This window comes from Cherax quadricarinatus, chromosome 48, assembly GCF_038502225.1.
Source record: "Cherax quadricarinatus isolate ZL_2023a chromosome 48, ASM3850222v1, whole genome shotgun sequence".
In the NCBI taxonomy this organism is placed as follows: Eukaryota; Metazoa; Arthropoda; class Malacostraca; order Decapoda; family Parastacidae; genus Cherax; species Cherax quadricarinatus.
In genome coordinates, this window is record NC_091339.1 from 27,620,050 (window position 1) to 27,643,430 (window position 23,381).

General features: G+C 37.7%; 1 protein-coding gene across 4 annotated transcripts; it reads right to left on the reverse strand.

The window, feature by feature from the left end:
• Nucleotides 1–733: 733 nt before the first annotated feature.
• LOC128696102 (ribokinase) lies at nt 734–23,270 on the reverse strand. Of its 4 annotated transcripts, none has more exons than XM_070095037.1 (8): nt 23,206–23,270; nt 9,676–9,775; nt 9,003–9,137; nt 7,520–7,644; nt 4,425–4,589; nt 4,102–4,193; nt 1,865–2,047; nt 734–1,472 (listed from the first exon to the last, which is right to left on the reverse strand). In XM_070095037.1, the coding sequence occupies exons 2-8, from the start codon at nt 9,726–9,728 to the stop codon at nt 1,296–1,298; spliced, it is 930 nt and encodes a 309-aa protein (XP_069951138.1). In that variant the 5' UTR covers nt 9,729–9,775; nt 23,206–23,270; the 3' UTR covers nt 734–1,295. The 4 variants fall into 4 exon arrangements, with proteins under 4 accessions (XP_069951138.1, XP_069951136.1, XP_069951137.1 ...); XM_070095035.1 differs by lacking the exon at nt 23,206–23,270 and adding an exon at nt 16,074–16,146; XM_070095036.1 differs by lacking the exon at nt 23,206–23,270 and adding an exon at nt 11,227–11,246.
• Between the last annotated feature and the right edge of the window lie 111 nt (nt 23,271–23,381).

Here is a 23,381-nt window from a genome sequence, read left to right on the forward strand (position 1 = left end):
AAGCTTGGGTGGTAAATGCAGCAGCGAGGAGACGGTTGGAGGCAGTGGAGATGTCCTGTTTAAGGGCAATGTGTGGTGTAAATATTATGCAGAAAATTCGGAGTGTGGAAATTAGGAGAAGGTGTGGAGTTAATAAAAGTATTAGTCAGAGGGCAGAAGAGGGGTTGTTGAGGTGGTTTGGTCATTTAGAAAGAATGGATCAAAGTAGAATGACATGGAAAGCATATAAATCTATAGGGGAAGGAAGGCGGGGTAGGGGTCGTCCTCGAAAGGGTTGGAGAGAGGGGGTAAAGGAGGTTTTGTGGGTAAGGGGCTTGGACTTCCAGCAAGCGTGCGTAAGCGTGTTAGATAGGAGTGAATGGAGACGAATGGTACTTGGGACCTGACGATCTGTTGGAGTGTGAGCAGGGTAATATTTAGTGAAGGGATTCAGGGAAACCGGTTTTCATATAGTCGGACTTGAGTCCTGGAAATGGGAAGTACAATGCCTGCACTTTAAAGGAGGGGTTTGGGATATTGGCAGTTTGGAGGGATATGTTGTGTATCTTTATATGTGTATGCTTCTAGACTGTTGTATTCTGAGCACCTCTGCAAAAACAGTGATAATGTGTGAGTGTGGTGAAAGTGTTGAATGATGATGAAAGTATTTTCTTTTTGGGGATTTTCTTTCTTTTTTGGGTCACCCTGCCTCGGTGGGAGACGGCCGACTTGTTGAAAAAAAAAAAAAAAAAAAAACTATCTTTCACAGACTAACCTTAATGGCAAGGACATGTCCTTGCCATTAACTTCACAGACCTTGGCAACCCGTGAGCTAATGGTATATCCCATACACATGAAAAGTAGCTTTTGCTTAATGTTAAATTTTCTAGAATGAATAAATAACATTAATCAAATGGCATTTAACCATAAAAGGAACTTAATTTATTAAGAGTACAAGTGTAACTTGCCTAATGCCTTTACCTTGAGAAGCTGGCTTAAAAAAAATATCTAATCTGCAGCCTCTTTAAATAAAAAAAAAAAAGTCCACAGCAGGCAAAATGTCACTAAACAATGTCTCATGGAATTGTGTCCTTCCCGTCTTTGAACTGAACCTATTGGCCACAATGGGTTTAGCATTCCCATTAAATATATTAATTTAGTTACACTAAAAATAATTGTACTGTTTTTCCTACTGTTGAATGTAGGCCATTCCTATAAATAACCCATATGATCAGTGTGTAGTTCACTTACTAGTTTATCACACCAGCAAACTTACCCCTAGATGGTTTGCTTATCTTTGTGCCTCGTGCTTGTCATCACACAAACAGATAATTGTCTAACTTATTCCTAGTAGGGAAGCTGGTCTGAGTACCTGCTGCCTGCACAGAAATGGTTGCCACTTTGCAGGACCTTTGCAACATGTCCTCCATGGATAGGTGTGGATGGTATGCCAAATAATATGCCAGTGTTCCTACAAAAGCATCACCAGCACCCTGAAAGATAAAGTATACATCAGTTACTTTCATCAATTCCCCACAGAAATATTCCTTCTAAGGATTAGGATATTAATAACTCTGTTACATTCCTCTATACATTACAGTAAACCTCAGGGCAAGTTTCTATATACTGCACAATATGTTAGCCTCAGGCCAAACTATGGTAAGCACATTCCCATATATATTATGGTAAGCCTCATGGCAAACACAACAAACCAAAATGAAGCTTCCTCCACTGTCCCTTCATGGGGATGTCTTGATCCAAGGAATAAGAGCTACTCTCATTTTCCTTGGATCAACCCTGATTACCTCCCATTCTCCAAGTACTGTATGACTTAAGTAATTACACTGCATCACGTTTCATTAAAAGCAAAACACACAATACTTACAGTAGTATCTACTGGAGTAACTTTTTCTGCAGGGACATGAATATGACCATCACCAGTAGAGTAGAGTGCCCCTTCCCCTCCCAGTGTTACGATGACACTACCACACCCTCGTGTTAATAGTACCTCAGCAGCACGCTGGGCATCCATCACTGTTTGCACTCTAACTTCTGTTAAAGCTTCAGCCTAAAAGAAAAAAAATGTTTGGGGAAACAGAATATCAGTGTCCTCTCTAGCTATGCTAACAATACCAATAACAAATAGATCAAATAAATATTCCATATGACAAGTAAAACTGTTGGAAAACTGAAGTACACAAATTAGGAAGCTCATGGTTTTCGAGGTTCAGCTATAAATGTAAAGAAGTAGGAAGGAGGTACTCCAAGTAATAAAAGGTTACTTGCATGCAAGCTAACTACTCAAGCATGAGCTAAAACCAAAATAAAAATCACTTGCATAAGCATACACAACAAATAATTTCATAACAGTTTAAAATACGCCATATTAAAACCTTAACAACTAGCAGGGGCAGCACTGCAAGGGAAGTGCTGGGGGCTTCAGCCCCTCTCAAAAAATTCTGAGCCAAAGACCCCCAAACAAAAACAGTATTAATAATGCTACTTCAAACCAGGTATTCTAGTTCCCCTCCCCATCCCCCTTCTAACAAGACAGCCTCCAACCTTCCCATGCAGAAATTCTGGTGCCAACCTTATCAACTAGGATACAGTAAAATCAGGTCCTACAATTACAGAACAGCACTGAATGCTTTTGTTTTTAATGTAATACAGTAATAAAAATATATACTGTATACCAAAGTACAGGCAAGCATCTTGGTTATTAAAAAATATGGTAATGCAAAAGCCATGGTTAAACTAAAATTATGCAGTGTAAACAGTAGCATGCTACATACTGAGGCCTCATCGTGAGAAACTCGTATGTTACATTGGCAAACTATGTTTATAAAACAGCTTTCAAGTAAATAGATAAAAAAATGTTGAAAAAACTATTTACAAAATATACATTCAGTCAAAATTAGAACAAGCACTTGGTGTGCAGTTTCTACACCTAACAACCATGTGGATGAGACAGAAAAGGTCTAATAATTCAAAAACACTTATGCACAAAAAAAAACTTTATTTTACAGCATTTCACTCACTTTGGCTTTAATGCTCACCATGGGGTGGAAACATTGCAAAATAAAGGCTACTATCCCTATTTAAAAATGTCTGACTCAACATTTTGTCAGCTTAGGCTATTGTCTACCTAGAAAAAGTCCAAATGGTAGTATGCATTATAACTACTAGAAACTAAAAAAAAAAGATACAGTGGACCCCCGCTTAACGATCACCTCCAAATGCGACCAATTATGTAAGTGTATTTATGTAAGTGCGTTTGTACGTGTATGTTTGGGGGTCTGAAATGGACTAATCTACTTCACAATATTCCTTATGGGAAAAAAATCGGTCAGTACTGGCACCTGAACATACTACTGGAATGAAAAAAGTTCGTTAACCGGGGGTCCACTGTATTGTATTTTAAGTTAAATATTGAAATTCAGACATTACAAGCATAATTTTGCTCCTCTGAGAACAAAATAGGTGATGACACAAACTTGAACATCTAAACCATTGGTATCATAATGCATTCAGACTACAGGCAGGCCCCACTTACACAGCACGTTAGGTTCCGGGCTACTGCTATAAAGTGAAAATCGCTGTAAAGTGAAACATAGCCTTTGGTCACTTTTAAATGCATATAAAAGCCTGATAACATGCTTACATGTTAAAAGATGCATATACTACAGTACACACATCATTTACCTTAAAATATTTTATTTTTTAGCTTATAGTGAGTAGTGAACGTATTATACACAAATAACCCGCACATAAAAGAGAGAAGCTTACGACGACATTTCGGTCGGGTTATTTGTGTATCGTTCCAGTCACGGTATTGTGCCTTTTTTTGTTATTTAGTGAACATATTTATTGCAGGAAGTCTGAATAAATGAAGAATGGGTATAACTGAAAACCACTGCATTAGTGACATGCTGTAAAGTGAAGTGCCATAAAGCAGGGCCCTCCTGTTTATCAAATGCTTATGTAAAGCAGTAAATGTATGCATCTAATGAAAGCTATACTGAGCCCTGAGCAGGTTCCAGCAATTGTCTCTTTTGTTCCAGCATTACTATGACCTGACATGTAACAGGAATTTCGTCCATCACTACATAATCAATAGCTTACCTCACTCTCATTCACGCAAAAAATGTCCGAGTTCTTCAAAATAGCTGGGTCCAAACTGGAGTCGGCTGGAGCAGCATTCATCAAAGTCTTAACTGGAAATATAAGATTGACCTGTATTTTTTTCTTAAAGTCAATTACTGTAAAGAAGGTAAAATATTACATGGACAATTTCCTCAATTGTATGCCACAACCCTCTGCAAATTATTTCTTAGTTGCATGGAAATAACATTTAGAATAATGACCTGCCTTTAAGGTAATGCCAGTAGAAAAATCTGCAAATAAACATCTTGTAAAATAACTAATGAATTTTTGTGTGCCCTTACCATTGTATTTACGAGCCATTGTGAGAGCAGCAAGTGTGGCCTCCATGGTGATCTCTCCTTGACACACAACCACACAAGATTCCTTTATTAATGGCTCTGCTTTCTCTACATTTGCAGCAGTCATCTTCAAATTTGCTCCTGCCACTATAATGATACAGTTTTCCCCTGAAAACAAAAGTAAAAATAAGATAATTTTTTTATAATACATACTATATGTAAAAGAAGAAAATTAAAAGTGAATACAGGAAAGAGTAAGGTTATGAGGATAACAAAAAGATTAGGTGATGAAAGATTGGATATCAGATTGGAGGGAGAGAGTATGGAGGAGGTGAATGTATTCAGAAATTTGGGAGTGGACGTGTCAGCGGATGACTCTATGAAAGATGAGGTGAATCATAGAATTCATGAGGGGAAAAGGGTGAGTGGTGCACTTAGGAGTCTGTGGAGACAAAGAACTTTGTCCTTGGAGGCAAAGAGGGGAATGTATGAGAGTATAGTTTTACCAACGCTCTTATATGGGTGTGAAGCATGGGTGATGAATGTTGCAGCGAGGAGAAGGCTGGAGGCAGTGGAGATGTCATGTCTGAGGGCAATGTGTGGTGTGAATATAATGCAGAGAATTCGTAGTTTGGAAGTTAGGAGGAGGTGCGGGATTGCCAAAACTGTTGTCCAGAGGGCTGAGGAAGGGTTGTTGAGGTGGTTCGGACATGTAGAGAGAATGGAGCGAAACAGAATGACTTCAAGAGTGTATCAGTCTGTAGTGGAAGAAAGGCAGGGTAGGGGTCAGCCTAGGAAAGGTTGGAGAGAGGGGGTAAAGGAGGTTTTGTGTGCGAGGGGCTTGGACTTCCAGCAGGCATGCATGAGCGTGTTTGATAGGAGTGAATGGAGACAAATGGTTTTTAATACTTGACGTGCTGTTGGAGTGTGAGCAAAGTAACATTTATGAAGGGGTTCAGGGAAACTGGCAGGCCGGACTTGAGTCCTGGAGATGGGAAGTACAGTGCCTGCACTCTGAAGGAGGGGTGTTAATGTTGCAGTTTAAAAACTGTAGTGTAAAGCACCCTCCTGGCAAGACAGTGATGGAGTGAATGATGGTGAAAGTTTTTCTTTTTCGGGCCACCCTGCCTTGGTGGGAATCAGCCAGTGTGCTAATAAAAAAAAAATACTATATGTATTAATCTGTAATAAAATACTACTGTACTACTCTAAAATAAAACACTATACTGTCATTAGAACACTATCAAACTCCTTGAAGTCTTCAGAACACCTTTATAAAATTCACCATGATTTTGCTATCTGGAAATATTTCCTTAAGAGTGAAGACACTGGTAATATATTTAGGCCAGTTTTTCCTTCACACTGCTCACTTTGGCCAAAGTGAATTACAGTATTCACAAGAATGAGAGGTTTCCAGTGGTATACATCTCTAATTTTGCCAGAGTAAATCTTTTTTAACTGTCCATTCCTTTGATGAGTTGAGTGAAGGTTCTTTTTTCAAGAAGATACCTGTACTGTAAAAAAAAAAATGACATGCTATAACACCTCGACCTGTGGGCTGAATCAAAGCAATCCTTCCTGTAAAAGAACTACCCAGAGACAAAAACAATGTCATTGTAGATGCTACTAGCACCAACAGTCTGACTGATCAGACCATCAACCAAGCGGAGAATACAAAACAAGTGCTAACTGACAAGTGAATACCAGTGGTTACATTTGTCTTTGCTGAGCTTAAAAGATTTTGGGGTTTGAGCAGATTTCCTAAAAAGCAAACAACAAGTTCTGAACAGAAATAATAATATGTACGAGAAGTGAAATGATATACTGAATATAGTTTAGGTCTAGGAGGAGGATAGAGGCAATGGAGATATGTCTTGAGAGCAATGTGTTGTAAGAATATTATGAAGAGAATTTGAAGTGTAGAAACTAGAAGATTGTGTGGGGTTGTTGAGGTACTTTGGGCATTTAGAAAGGATGGAGCAGAAGAGGGTGTATAAAACTTGGGTGGAAGGAAGAAAGGGTAGGGAAGTCATCCTAGGAAGGGTTGGAAGGAGGGGGTAAAGAAGGTTTTGAGTGCTAGGGGCTTGAGCATCCAGAAGGCTTGTGTGAGCATGTTAGATCAGAGTACACACAAGTGGCTTTCATTGCCTGATATTCTCTTGGAATGTGAGCAAGATAACACTCATCAAGGGATGCAAGTCCTGGAGGCGAGAAGTACACTCTAAAGGAGGGGTGAGGCTATGACAGTTTGAAGGGACATCTGAACTGTGATTTCAGCACACTTGTGGCAAGACAGTGACTGACCGAGTGACAACTCTACGGCTTATGCTGTCAGTGGCCCTGATAAACCCAACAAAAGAAAGACCGAGTGACAGCGAACAATGAAAGTGTTTCTTCTCTTTTTAGGTCACCCTACCTCACTGGGAGATGGCCAGTTTGTTAGACATCATCATGAAGAAGCACTAAACCCATAGGGAAGCAAAAAGGTTTGATCCAAGAAAGTGAATTATTACTATTACATTAATGGGAGAGTGCTAAACCTGTAGGGGTCGTGCAGAGCATAGATGAATGGAGATAACTGCATTTGCTCCAAGAAAGAGGTCAGGTCCAGTTCTCCGATTAGAAAACTCTCACCAGCATCAAGGTACCTTCCTAGAAGGATGACGAGACTAGGAAAAGAAAGTATTCTGCCTCATTTTTTTGGCCCTCTCTTTCTGCATCATGGACAGCCTTGTCCAATTCTCTGACAAATGGAATGCATAAGATATCCTTCCATAAGCCATTCTGAGAAAAAATCTAAGGGTATCTATGGAAAACTCGCACTCATCTTACATAAGCAGGGCAACTTGCACTTGAAGTGAAATAACTGATAACATGGATAGACAATTATGGCTATAAACACAACAAAAGAAAAAGCCACAATTCCATGGCTGGAACAGTTCACAAATATCCCACACTTAAGAGAGGGAACTCACGATGACCTAGATCACTGTCAAGTCACAAACTGACAATGGTCGGGTCAGACCAAAATAGTGTTATGCGTTTCCTAAGTGTGGGTTATTTGTGAATGAACACAATAAGACTCAAATGTACTGTACCTGCATCATCAACTGCAATAGGAGCAACACCAGTGGCTGCCTCACTTGTCACTCCAACATGAGAAATAATTACGCCGTTGTCACGAAAATTTTGCAAGTAGTTTGTCCCAAATGAATCGTCTCCAACATGTAAAATAAAAGCCATGGAAAATATCATCATCAAAGAAGATGAAAATACTATAATGCAATAATAACATGTGCAAGCTCACAACTGTATGCAGTACAGAATTAATATCTAAACAATACTTGCTTAAAAATAACACATATTTTCGGTAAACTCTCAATTTATCCAATTAATAGGGGGATAGGAGTAGCAATTGTGGCTGACAAATGAAAATGTTTTGCTGTGATAGCAACCAAAGCAGACCAATCTGTAACCAACTGACTTTGTTGTTTTTTAAATGACCTGGCGAATTTTGTCCCATATTTCTGATGTCCATTAAGTCAAGGGTTTACTTTAACAATAAAAATTTTAACTAGATCTTGATTCAACAATTTTTTTTTACCCTTGTCAGTTTACCTGTTCTCATCCTTAAATCTAGTTTATCATTCACATAAGACTGGGAGTACATCTATTCCTATATACAAAAATTTTCTCTCAGTCCACGGCAGGATTTGAACCTGTACACTCTGCATAATTTCGCTTGTTTGGGAACTGTTAAGCATATTCCTATACATATATGTGCTTTCAAACAACCTTCATTTAAATTATTTCATCTTACTGATACAATACTGTAATCAAGAGGCACTGTCAAACCTCCTCTTGTAACCATTGTCTATCAATCATATTTACGAATCCATTTCAATAAACCCAAGCTCCAGCATTCCTGTTACAAGCTTGGATTATGTTTTTTCATTCACCAGCAGAAAAGAAAATGTATATTTATAAAAGAAATATTTTATTACCTCCCTAGTTTTGTTGGTGCTACCATATCACCTTTGCAAAATTTATTAACTGTAAGTTTTGAGAAGTTTCTGCCATCAATTAATGAAAATAATTAGTCTCCATGGGGAAGTGGAAAAGAATTCTTCCTCCGTAAGTGACTAAAGTGCTGAGAGAAAGGTGCTAATAACCCCTTCTCCTGTATAAGTTACTAAATTTAAAAAGAAAAACTTTCATTTTTCTTTTTAGGTCACCCTGCCTTGGTGGGGACAGTGCCAGTTTATTGAAAAAAAATAGTCTTCGTCTACTTGTGTAATTTACTTTTAATGCACGTATTCATAATATGCAGGTACAGTGGACCCCCGCATAACGATTACCTCCGAATGCGACCAATTATGTAAGTGTATTTATGTAAGTGCGTTTGTACGTGTATGTTTGGGGGTCTGAAATGGACTAATCTACTTCACAATATTTCTTATGGGAACAAATTCGGTCAGTACTGGCACCTGAACATACTTCTGGAGTGAAAAAATATGGTTAACCGGGGGTCCACTGTATTTAAGAAAATTTTACACAAGAGAATCACTATGAACTGACTATACCATAGCAACCATTGCTGTGGTGGCTCCTAGTCTGGTAGCAGCAATACACTGGTTGGCACCCTTTCCTCCAAAACCCACAGAGAAGCGGTGTCCATGGATTGTTTCTCCTGGCTTAGGTAACCGTGAAGTGTAACTGTAATAAGAGTCATCTGTATGTTCTCTGCAGCAGAGTGATATTTACAGCACACACCCTCTGAATAATGGTGATATAATGCATAATGTACACATACATTTTTTACATCTTAATCGCTGATCTAGTAAAAAATCTCTACTGTATCACACTTTTAAGCAAACCTTACATTAATTTATTACTGCACTGTATACACAAGTGAAAATTACATTTAATTATAGTATATTAGATAAGAGAAAAAGGTGAGAGGTACAGGGGGAGAGATGATGGCAAAATATGGACAGAGCAAAACATGCAGGACAGTTTGTGAGTGGAATAAGTAGACAAAGTTATGGACATGAAACGGTGATATGCAAAGGGGTCAGTGGCAAGAGTATATGGTGTATGTGATAAGAGGGATTGGCAAATAATAGAGTTTGATCCAAGGAAGGAAAAAGGAAAAGGTAGCTTCCATTTCTTGGATCAAGAGTCCACCACCATTAAGGCACCTTCATGAAGCGAAAGTGGGTAAAAATTTGAAGGAAGTAATTGGAAGTATTACCTGATAAGATCCGTCATACATGAGCCCACCACCACAATTTTTGCAGCAGACATGATTTTTTATCTTCATGAATAAATCTCTGGAGATTTATGTACAGTACCTGAAAATATAAATGTATGTACAGTACCCAAAAATATGGATGCGTATATTGTATATACATATATGTACCTGAAAATAAGAGAATAACACCCTCTCATATATACAAGTTTGTTCAATAGTTGGTTAATGATGATTAAAGTCTATTTAGTATACAAGGATTACTAAGGCTGCACGTCACTTGCTCATCACCAATCAAAAATATTTTAATCCCTACAACAGAGATTAAAGTAAACTCTCAATATACATAAACTGTCATACACCTCCTCTTCTATACATATCCTATGTAAATTTAAAAAATACAATACAGCCTCTCCTCACTTAACAATGGAGATCCGTTCCTAAGACCACGCTGGCAAACGAATTCGTCACTAAGCAAAGAGCATACTATAATGGTAGTGGGTTTGCGTCAACCATCTTTGATATTGTTTTAATGTACCTTTGCACCATTTATAATATTTTTAGTATTTTTTTAATGTTTATACAGTAGTATACTGTATATTGTAATAAACAGAATAGAGGAAATCAGCTTAATATACATTATTTAGGTATGCATAATGGTCAGAGAGCCCATAGTAAGTCTGAGTTGTCAGTAAACGAGTATGTTGCCAAGTGAGGAGAGGCTGTAAATACTAGTATGACCATAGTGGCCATGGAGTATGGGAGGAAACATATCACTACAGTGAAAAAAATTATATACAAAAGTACTAAGATGTTACAAAATTAGGTGACATTTAATACTGTATATTACTGGACTTCAAGTCCTTATTACAGCTTTGCCCATATAGATGTTATGGGCACAGAAAAAGTACAGAATATTTAACCCAAGAAAATTCAATGAAGTCAATGTACTGTACCTACGGTATGTTAATACCATAATGATGATACCTTCAACTAAATACTACTTCGTCACTTAATACATGTTACTATTACATATACACGTATATCAATTTAAGGTAGGCAAACAGATGCTGATGAGGGGCTCATGATGCAAGGAATTAGAGCTATCTTATCTTTCTTCGGATTGCTGCTGCTTGCCTCCCATTCCTCTGGCACAACATAACCCTTATGGGTTTACCACTTTTCCATAAGTGTAATAATAATGCTATTTACATCAAATGGTTAAACAAGCAATAAATTTTTATATCACAATAGTAAAGACAAAATTTTGTTATGTATTTTAATTTATTGTTCACCATTCAGATCCAATTTATACAACAATTTTAAGTCATAGTTCTCACTTTTGCAATTACAGGTCAAATCACTGTCCAGTTTGTTACATCACAGCAAGCCATGAATAATTATTTTTTGTGAGGCCAAACTGAAGACCTCATTAGTAATTTTAGGCCACAAATAATAGCATAGTTTCCAACATAGTTGAGCTACAGCTCCTGGAACACAATGTGCATTGGTGTGTCCTCACCTAGCCATGGTATATAACTACACAAGACTCACCTGTTCAAAGATAGTATGTAACTACATACATCATCTTATCAGTTTATCAGAATGATTATAAACAGTTCAGTCAGATAGAGGTTTGGCCTCCAGTCTTTTATCAGTAATTAAAACACTCATACACCCAACCCAAAGTTTCTTGGACATATTCATAACCTGTGATGATAATTTGGGTTAAGATTTAGTAAATAATATTTACAGTAGAAAAGCTTTCCTGGGTAGAATGACCCACAAAGTTTAAGAAAATGAAAATAATAATGTACTGGCGAAAATGCAACCATTACAGAATACATTACTTATTCATGTATCACCAATCATTGCAACACTCTTTAACAAATCCATTGAATCCTCCACCTTCCCTACAGTACTCAAAATAGCAAGGGTCACCCCGATCCACAAAGGAGGAGACCAAACAGAGTTGAATAACTATAGGCCAATATCCAACTTACACCCTCTCTCAAAAATCTTCGAAAAATTAATTCATAAACGAATCTACTCCTACCTTATCTCCCAAAACATACTCAACCCCTGCCAATTTGGATTCAGGCCTAATAAAAATACTAATGATGCTATTATACACATGCTAGAACATATATACACTGCAATAGAGAAAAAAGAAGTCCCACTGGGGATCTTCATTGACTTACGTAAAGCTTTTGATACAGTTGACCATGACTTGCTCCACGTAAAATTATCACACTATGGTATAAGAGGGCACTCCCTCAACTACCTCAAGTCATACCTCAGCAACAGAAGCCAATATGTGTACACAAATGGGGCAAACTCTTCTGCACAACCAATTACAGTTGGTGTCCCACAGGGAAGTGTCCTTGGCCCTCTTCTCTTTCTCCTATACATAAATGACCTACCAAATGCTTCTCAATTACTCAAACCCACACTATTTGCTGATGACACAACATACGTCTTCTCCCACCCGAGCCCAGTCACGCTAGCCAATACTGTAAATACCGAATTACAGAAAATATCTACCTGGATGAGTACTAACAAACTTACACTAAACATTGACAAAACCTACTTCATTCAGTTTGGTAACAGAGCTACAGATGTCCCTCTTAACATAATGATAAACGGATCACCTATCACAAAGCTAACAGAGGGAAAATTCTTAGGAATCCACCTTGATAATAGACTCAAATTTCATACACATATACAACAAATTTCTAAGAAAATTTCCAAGACTGTAGGCATACTATCGAAGATACGGTACTATGCTCCACAGTCAGCCCTCCTGGCCCTATATCACTCTCTTATTTACCCCTATCTCACCTATGGAATTTGTGCATGGGGCTCAACAACAAGTAACCATCTCAGACCACTAATTACCCAACAAAAGGCTGCAGTTAGAATGATAACAAATTCTCACTACAGGCAGCACACTCCACCAATATTCAATACACTCAACCTACTCACCATACAAAACATCCATACTTATTACTGCACCTATTACATACATAGAACACTCAACTCTGATATTAACCCTCCCCTCAAACATCTCCTTGCCAACCTCAACAGAACACATGACCATAACACAAGGCACAGATCACTCTTTGATATTCCTCGTGTCCATCTCACGCTATGCAAAAACTCAATGCACATAAAAGGCCCTAAAATCTGGAATTCATTACCTGTTAATATAAAAGAAACACTACCTGTTTATAAATTCAAGTCTCTTCTCAAAGATCACTTACTCACCCAAAACCAAATAAATACTGAATAACTGAACCTTATAAATTGTATATCTTAAATGTTTCTCACAATTATATCACATAAATGTTAAACCTAAAACCCAATCTAACTTTATTATTTTTTAAATTCACTACCTAACAGAATACTCCATTCTACTGAATTTACAACAATGCATGCAACCATATGACCTGTCTTTGTAATACTCACTTGTGCTTTATAGTAATCAGTTTACATTAATGTTTTTCACTGATTTCATCATTGCTTAGTTAATCTTAAGTTAATTTTAAGCCAGCCCGTAATGCTATGCATAGTATAAGTGGCTTTGGCATGCTGCTCTTATCTGTATTTTTTTTTTTTTTTTTGTACCTCTGTAAGTGTGCTCAAATTATAAATAAAAAAATAAATTGATATTTTAATCTGTACAAAAAAATCTAAGTTTTACTGTAGCAATACTGCAACCTAAATTTTATTGTAGCAATAATCAATGTATGTATAAGCACATATTGTATTTGAAATTCTGGTTGTAATGATGACAAAAGACAAATAACCCGCACATGTGGCCCGGTGGCCTGGTGGCTAAAGCTCCCGCTTCACACACGGAGGGCCCGGGTTCGATTCCCGGCGGGTGGAAACATTTCGACACGTTTCCTTACACCTATTGTCCTGTTCACCTAGCAGCAAATAGGTACCTGTTAGTCGACTGGTGTGGGTCGCATCCTGGGGGACAAGATTAAGGACCCCAATGGAAATAAGTTAGACAGTCCTCGATGATGCACTGACTTTCTTGGGTTATCCTGGGTGGCTAACCCTCCGGGGTTAAAAATCCGAACGAAATCTTATCTTATCTTATCTTATCTAGAGCTTATGATGACATTTCGGTCCGACTTGGAAGATTTACAAAGTCTTACACCTCACATATTGAGTATCCACGGATTAATCCCTAGCAGAGTGGAAACATTGGGCATGTTTCCTTACAACTGTTATCCCTGTTCACCTAACAGTAAGTAGGTACCTGGGTGTTAGTCGACTGTTGTGGTTCACGTCTTGGGGGGGCAAGACTAAGGACCCCAACGGAAAGAAGACAGTCCTCGATGACACACCGACTTACTTGGGTTATCCTGGCTGGCTAACCCTCTGGGGTTAAAAATCCGAACAAGTCTTTTATCTTATCTGTCACTCAACAGTACAGAAAAAAACGTGAATATTTTTGGTCTAACTAGAGACTCTCCTCAGGTAAGAATGATGACTAGAATCTGGATAAGTAAGTTGATCTACAAGTTGATATACAAAGTTGATATACAAAGTTGATCTACAAAGTTGATCTACAAAGTTGATCTACAAGTTGATCTACAAAGTTGATCTACAAAGTTGATCTACAAAGTTGATCTACAAAGTTGATCTACAAGTTGATCTACAAAGTTGATCTACAAGTTGATCTACAAAGTTGATCTACAAAGTTGATCTACAAGTTGATCTACAAAGTTGATCTACAAAGTTGATCTACAAAGTTGATCTACAAGTTGATCTACAAAGTTGATCTACAAGTTGATCTACAAAGTTGATATACAAAGTTGATCTACAAAGTTGATCTACAAAGTTGATCTACAAAGTTGATCTACAAGTTGATCTACAAAGTTGATCTACAAAGTTGATCTACAAAGTTGATCTACAAGTTGATCTACAAAGTTGATCTACAAGTTGATCTATAAAGTTGATCTACGAAGTTGATCTACAAGTTGATCTACAAAGTTGATCTACAAAGTTGATCTACAAAGTTGATCTACAAAGTTGATCTACAAAGTTGATCTACAAGTTGATCTACAAAGTTGATCTACAAGTTGATCTACAAAGTTGATCTACAAGTTGATCTACAAAGTTGATCTACAAAGTTGATCTACAAGTTGATCTACAAAGTTGATCTACAAGTTGATCTACAAAGTTGATATACAAAGTTGATCTACAAAGTTGATCTACAAAGTTGATCTACAAAGTTGATCTACAAGTTGATCTACAAAGTTGATCTACAAGTTGATCTACAAAGTTGATCTACAAAGTTGATCTACAAGTTGATCTACAAAGTTGATCTACAAGTTGATCTACAAAGTTGATCTACAAAGTTGATCTACAAGTTGATCTACAAAGTTGATCTACAAAGTTGATCTACAAGTTGATCTACAAAGTTGATCTACAAAGTTGATCTACAAAGTTGATATACAAAGTTGATCTACAAAGTTGATCTACAAAGTTGATCTACAAAGTTGATCTACAAGTTGATCTACAAAGTTGATCTACAAGTTGATCTACAAAGTTGATCTACAAAGTTGATCTACAAGTTGATCTACAAAGTTGATCTACAAAGTTGATCTACAAGTTGATCTACAAAGTTGATCTACAAAGTTGATCTACAGAGTTGATATACAAAGTTGATCTACAAAGTTGATCTACAAAGTTGATCTACAAAGTTGATCTACAAGTTGATCTACAAAGTTGATCTACAAGTTGATCTACAAAGTTGATCTACAAAGTTGATCTACAAGTTGATCTACAAAGTTGATCTACAAAGTTGATCTACAAGTTGATCTACAAAGTTGATCTACAAGTTGATCTACAAGTTGATCTACAAAGTTGATCTACAAAGTTGATCTACAAAGTTGATCTACAAAGTTGATCTACAAAGTTGATCTACAAAGTTGATCTACAAAGTTGATCTACAAAGTTGATCTACAGAATTGATCTACAAAGTTGATCTACAAAGTTGATCTACAAAGTTGATCTACAAAGTTGATCTACAAAGTTGATCTACAAAGTTGATCTACAAAGTTGATCTACAAAGTTGATCTACAAAGTTGATCTACAGAATTGATCTACAATGATGATCTACAAAAATCCTCTACACACATGATAATATATAAAATAATTATAAAAGAAAACTAAAGTTTTAAACTTTTAAGGTTTAAATAATAAGATATTTACAACTATCCCGATGGAAATACGTCACTTTTTTTCTTTTTGGGGGGGGTTATCCTGGGTAATTTACACATAGGTTACTATGTATGATAATTTGTGCTACTGTACTTATGTGTAGCTGTATGTAAATAAACTTACTTATTTACTAAGGAACTTGGGGGAAAAAAACTTACTTAACTTCAAACACAGAATTCAGTGTTGTTGTGGGTTGTTAAGGACCACTGAAGCTTATGCCTTATTGAGCGCTTCCTCCCGGAGCACAGAAAAAAAATTCTCTGGCAATAATAATAATAATAATAATAATAATAATAATAATAATAATAATAATAATAATAATAATAATAATATCTTTATTTACTACATGTACAAGGTAGACAGACCATAGCTGACATCAATGACATACTACTATATAGAAAGCCGCTTGTTATGCTATTTCCCGCAAATTAGGTCAGTTTTGTCCCATGATGTGACCCACACCAGTCCACTAACACCCAGGTAGCCATATTTCTGATGGGTGAACAAAGACAACCAGTGTAAAGAAACACGCCCAATGTTTCTACCCTCGCCAAGAATCGAACCGGAACCCTCGCCGTGTGAAGCGAGAGCTTTAGCTACCAGGCCACGGGGCACCGTAAAGGGAACACCCAGCACAGTTTTCGAGATCACTCACATTATTATTATTATTATTATTATTATTATTATTATTATATTTAGGGAATATGCTCATCCCATGAGGTGCCCTATAGCACCTGGGGAATGGGAGGCAATCAGGTTTGATACAAGGAAGTGGAGGATAATTACAATTCCTTGAATCAAGAGCCTCTTACCAGGATCAAGGAACTTTCCGTGAGGAATAATGTTAGGCAATACTTCTTTAGCAGTACACTGACCAGGATGCTCAACTACCTAGACAATGAAGTTGTCTATAGAGACGGGATTCGTACATAGTTTCAAGAAGAGGTATGATAAGACTCATGCAGCCAGGAGTGAATAATAATAATAATAACTGGAATGAAATATAAATTCAAGGGTAGGACGTTTGTTATAAATTATGTTCATTATCAGAAAGCAAATTTACTAAAGTCAGTGTAGACAACTTTCACTGTAGACAGCTTTCACTGTAGACAACTTTCACTGTAGACAACTTTCACTGTAGACAACTTTCAGACGATAAAGATATCTTAATTTGCTTGTCTAAATGAAGGACAACTAAGAGTGGTCTTGTTCCTCTCCCAGAGTTGACACATCCACACCCTCCATACATCCACTAAAACAATATAAACACACAATACCATGACTGGAACAAAACACAAATCACCAGACGAGCCTGGCCTATGGTCGGGCTCCGGGATTAGAAAGACTCCCGGAACTCATCCAAGGTACACCCACACGTACCTAACACATGACATCCAACACGTGCAACACCTGCTCCACGAAAACACACCGTCATAACCTGGTATAATAAAAAATACAGCCATTATTTCACCTTATATTTAGTGTCGACAGGTACATTTATATTTGCCACAGTGAATGGAGATACAAAATCTCCACGAGTTACTTCACAAACATTAAATACTCAAACTTATAATGTTCGCCTCACCTCATATATTTACAGCATATTACTTAACATTAAATACCATTAACCGTATTATGTATACAAAGGAATCTGGATACTGTATATCCTGTTCAATATTATTGGTGTGTTCATAGGGAGACCTAAACCCATGTGGGTCATTCAGCTTTGCACCTTGTTAAATGAAACTGTAAATAATGACTTTTAGTAGCCATTTTTTTATGAGACATAAAATATTAAGAATTAAAAGGATCGATGGAAGAGTACAGTACAGTACGGTACAGTATGGTACAGTACAGTATGGTACAGTGCGGTACAGTACAGTATGGTACAGTATGTTATGGTACAGTACAGTACGGTATGGTATGGTACAGTACAGTACGGTACAGTACGGTACAGTGCGGTACAGTACAGTATGGTACAGTATGTTATGGTACAGTACAGTACAGTACGGTACAGTGTAGTACAGTATGGTATGGTACAGTACAGTACAGTACAGTACAATACAGTACGGTACAGTATGGTACAGTACAGTATAGTACAGTGCGGTACAGTACAGTATGGTACAGTATGTTATGGTACAGTACAGTACAGTACGGTATGGTATGGTACAGTACAGTACAATACAGTACGGTACAGTACAGTACAGTACGGTATGGTACAGTACAGTACAATACAGTACGGTACAGTACAATACAGTACAGTACAGTACAGTATGGTACAGTACAGTACAATACAGTACGGTACAGTACAGTACAGTACGGTACAGTGTAGTACAGTACGGCATGGTACAGTACAGTACGGTACAGTACGGTACAGTGTAGTACAGTACGGCATGGTACAGTACAGTACGGTACAATACAGTACAGTACAGTACAGTACGGTATGGTACAGTACAGTACAGTACGGTACAGTACAGTACTGTGTAGTACAGTACGGTATGGTACAGTACAGTACAGTACGGTACAGTACAGTACTGTGTAGTACAGTATGGTATGGTACAGTACAGTACAGTACAGTACGGTATGGTACAGTACGGTACAGTACATTGCAGTACAGTACGGTACGGTACAGTACAGTACAATACAGTACAGTACAGTACAGTACAGTACAGTACGCTACAGTACAGTACAGTACAGTACGGTACAGTATAGGACAGCACAGTACAGTACGGTACAGTACAGTATGGTAAGGACTGTATGGTACAGTACGATACAGTACAGTACAGTGTAATACACTACAGTACAGTGCAATACAGTACAGTGTAATACAGTACAATACAGTGTAGTACAATACAGTACGGTATAATACAGCACAGTACAGTGTAATACAGTACAGTGTAATACAGTACAGTGTAATACAGTACAGTGTAATACTGCACAGTACGGCAGCATCAAGAAACTATGAAAAAATAATATGCTACATTTAGGACATTTAACAGAGAGACGTTTCTTGTAAATAAATGTCTTAAGTGTTGCATTATCTGGTTATCACACACATTACGAGTACCACTGCTAGCAAGAATTCTTTGTCTTGCGAGTTTGTTCATTAACTGTCAAGGTATCTGATGTCCCACTTACAGTGAATCAAGCTTCAAGGGTTTCCCAACATCACCTTATCTAGGTAATGACCAAACTTAAAGGTAAATACATAACCAAAGATGCTGAACCATGCAACGACTATAACATTTTAATATATATATATATATATATATATATATATATATATATATATATATATTCATTACAAAGAACCACACATTAGCAATGGATGTCAAAGATCCTTTAATGTATAAATGACAATATGATATCAGAGAATGATATGATGAAATTCTTGTGTCAGAAATATCACTTGTGAAGCCAAACACTAATTTTTAACATTAATGTTTGTTTTGCTGCTATATACATACATATATATATATATATATATATATATATATATATATATATATATATATATATATATATATATATATATATATATATATATATATATATATATATAATGTAATAAGTACTGGGGCCCAAATTGGTAGTCTCACGTTTGCAAGTCTACTGCTGAAGAATGAAAGTTAAAACACTGTAAGTGGAACATTTCACAAATAACTCTCTCTTAGGAGAGGAAGATTATGACGATGTTTTGGTATGACCTGAATCATTGTTAAGTCGTATCTGAGGGATAAAAAAAAAAGTTTATAAGCCCAGGTGCCACGTCGGGTAGTACTAGCTGTTGTCAAGGAGCAGAGGCGCACTGTAGTAGGCCTACTGGCCTATGCTGGGACAGAAAAGGAAGCAAGGAAGGGGAAAAGCAGAAGACACGAAAGGCAAAGGAAATACAGAAGACAGATTAATAGGTAAGGAGAAGAGGAGGAGGCAATAGTCAGGTCTAGAGATGTATCGGATGTGAAAATTTAGATATCCGTAGATGTGGATGTGTATGAGGATGTCTTATTTTGTGGATGCGGATATAAGAAATTGTGCGGATGTTCAGTGGATGCGGATGCGGATATCCGATACATCACTAGCTCAAGTCAAGTCACAAGTATTCTGAGTAGAGCATTTGACAATGTATTGAGAAGAGGAGAGGCATCTACAGAAATAAAGCCAGGACCAGGATTCATGTGTGTCCTCTCATGTGCTTTCTTTTTTGTGACAAGTCTACGGCTATAGAAGCTAGGCTATAGACCTCAAAGATCTCTGTGTGAGAAGCGTCAACGTTTGCTCAACTCCATTGTATAAGGAGATCTCAAAAAAATAGCTTAATTTCATGATGGTAAGAAACTCTGATTTCATGGACATGAGTGGTGGTTTATTTAAGGCTGTAACCACGAGTCTTATGTGGTGTTAGCATCTCTATATTAATGTGAGTTGAACAATTATCGTGGCTACTGAGTCCTTTTGGAACACTGTGGTCTAGATGATTTGACTCGACTTGCATATGTGAGGCTGCCGATTTTATCCTCAGTTCAGTACCATTTATATGATTAGTCACTTTCTCCATTTCGTAAAATTCTCGAATATATACACTCGTCACTATGTGACATAAACAACTTATTTAAAACCCACATAAAGGGGTGAGGCTGCTAAACAATCCTTATCTCTCTCTTTTAGTCAACCCACAACTTTTTCTCACTGCTCTATCCTGTCTTGCCCATCCCCATCAGTCTTATAGCCTAACAAATAAAAACTGGAACCAGGAGCTATGAATCGACCCCTGCAATCACATATATCTGAGTACACACACACACACAATTCCGTCTCCAAGACTGGACATTACATGCCGAGCTCTGTTCATGCATCTAAAAAATACAATACATAGATGCAAGCTCACTGATGAGAATATTGGCTATAATAATTGAATAATTATTAATGAAACTGGACAAATTATGATGAAAGATGACATTTAGTATCCAAAGGATTATACACACGAACGCTGCTAGTTTATCACCAACATATACACTATACGAAGACCAACATAACTCATAATACCAAGCACATATGTTGATAACAGTTTCACCATTTACGGTGTATATGATTCCCAGCTGTTCTACTTTACCCTCTGTATTATTAGTAGTAATCATAACTAAGCGCTAAACCCGCAAGGGCCATGCAGCACTGTTTACTCTTCGGTAACAGAGCGTAATTGCCTCACCTTTACCCCCCCCAAAAAATACAAAAATTTCTCTTTTGCTGGTTTAACATTTATAAAATGATAGTTTTAATGATGCTGCTAGTCGGGAGACCTCAGAAACTAATACCTAACATGACTCACGAAATCGTAATGACACGATTGCAAACAAGCCATACCATGGGTGTGGTTTGAACCCGCGATGCGTTAGCCACTGGGTCAGCTGGCTACAATAAGATTCTTCCAACTAATTCAGCCATCTTCAAAACTTGGAGCAATAAAACGTTTAAGTGACCAGTAAACTGTTCATTAAGACCCGTGTCAGGAGACACTTGTTCTGTCTCCTGACGAATAAAAGCAAGTGTTACTTAATTTTTAAAGTTGTACACCGGTAAGCCAGTGGAAGGCCTCGGTCAGATAACCTAAAGCTCTAGTGGCGGGTCATCATATGACTAAGACCTCCTTCAGGAAACAGTTGTCCTTCTTGACAAAGCTTACCTAACCTATCTGCTCAAGGAACGCCACAAAGTTAATAAAACCGAAATGTATCTGTCGAAGTGAGTTAATTATCATCGCTGGATGCACCATTATGGGGATACATTGACCCAACAGACTTGGCTTGACTGGCAAATGTATGGTAAAATTTAAGTGTTGGGAATACTGTATCTGATTACTTAACCACCTTAAGTCCTTCCAGTAGGTTTAGAGATTTCTTACATTTTTGCAATTATTCTTTTGAATGTTGCCTGTTTACTGCTAGGTGAACAGGGATAAAGGGTGTCAGGAGACTTGCTCACAGTCTCTCTTCGTCCGGGAAGCAAGTCCGGGACTTTACCATTGTTTTCCGAACGTTCTGATCAGTAAGCCACAAGCCACCCTGGCTTAAGCAATGGCTGTTGGAAGGAGGTGTAGCATTTGTTTTATGTGCACTGTGCTTTCCCGCAGTTCTAGTCTACACTTTGCAGATTCAGCAAAAGTAACAACAGCTCTCCTGCGGGCCTTGGTGTTATAGCTGTCCCACCAATGATGTATCAACGACTAGGTCTGTGTTAATTAAATCTTTCGGATGCACCATCTTCCCTCTCCTCCTCCTTCTGCTCCTCCGTGGTCGTTTTCAGCAGATATGGTAGGGATATCGTCCCAGGCGCCACTGCCAAAACCGAAAGCATTCACTTGCCAGCAAGTGATCTATAGTTCTAGGTGTTGTCTTAATATTTAATGGTCTACCGGTGCTCCCGAGTCACAAGAACACAAAACTACTACGGCATTTTGAGACCTTACACTCATCACACCAATTTACACAATATCACATGCCTAACCCCACAGGAAACATGGAGGTATTCAACTTTATATAAAAAACAGCATCTATTCCATTCTGCTTATATCCTAACAATGCACACGATATATCCCCTATTCACGACTCGCTCCATCTGCTTAAAGTTGCATACAGCAAAGGTTTTCCTAATCACGTCACATAAACAAGGGTAATATGAGGCTCTCGTGCAGAGTAAAAGATATTAAGACCAGTCATATGCAGACATATGAGTACCAAGTGTGTTTTACATGGCAAACTCCACAAGATCAAGACAGGAAGCACTGACCTTAACTGTAACTCACATCGAAGGTGTCAATTATGCTTTCACAAATTTCTTTAAGACTTAGATGCTTACAGAGAGAGAGAGAGAGAGAGAGAGAGAGAGAGAGAGAGAGAGAGAGAGAGAGAGAGAGAGAGAGAGAGAGAGAGAGAGAGAGAGAGAGAGAGAGAGAGAAATAACATTGGAATACAGTAATAAACTACACCTACAGTAAGTAAAGTACAAAGAGCGGGTTATGGCCTATGTAAATGCCATCACCAGTATAATGTTTCCCATTTACAGAAAATAACATACTATGCCACTGACATAAGAAAAAAAACGCCACATAGGGCAAAAGGAGGCCTTCGTTAGTACGACATTTCACCTCCAGTGGGAGAAACGTCGTCTAAATACAGGTTTAATTTTACGACATGTCCTTTAACCCCTTGTCGGCTTTGCTGTATGTTAGGCATACTTAAATTACAGGAGCTATAAGGGCATTAACTCATACTAAAGTTGGAAAACTCTTACAAGCTGTAAGTTGTGTGACTGTAAATGTTTGAGGAATAACCGTAGAAAGGCTGGCTTCAAGAGTGGACTCAGGTGTGGCTTACAGAAGAGTGACTTCGAACACGAGATTGTTGAGTTGAGACTTCGAGAAGGGAACAAACAGGTATTGAGGCTTGAAGTCTGCAGGTGTCAAGGCT

Bases quoted from the DNA above. Each gene is read 5' to 3' on its own strand.
- LOC128696102 (XM_070095037.1), bottom strand. From the start codon at position 9,728: ATGTCTGCTGCAAAAATTGTGGTGGTGGGCTCATGTATGACGGATCTT. The intron at 7,645-9,002 runs ATAGTCAGTTCA...TATTTTACATGT, and splicing joins ACAGCAATGGTTGCTATGGT to TGGAGACGATTCATTTGGGA. The intron at 1,473-1,864 runs GTAAGTATTGTG...TTTATCTTTCAG, and splicing joins TTACTCCAGTAGATACTACT to GGTGCTGGTGATGCTTTTGT.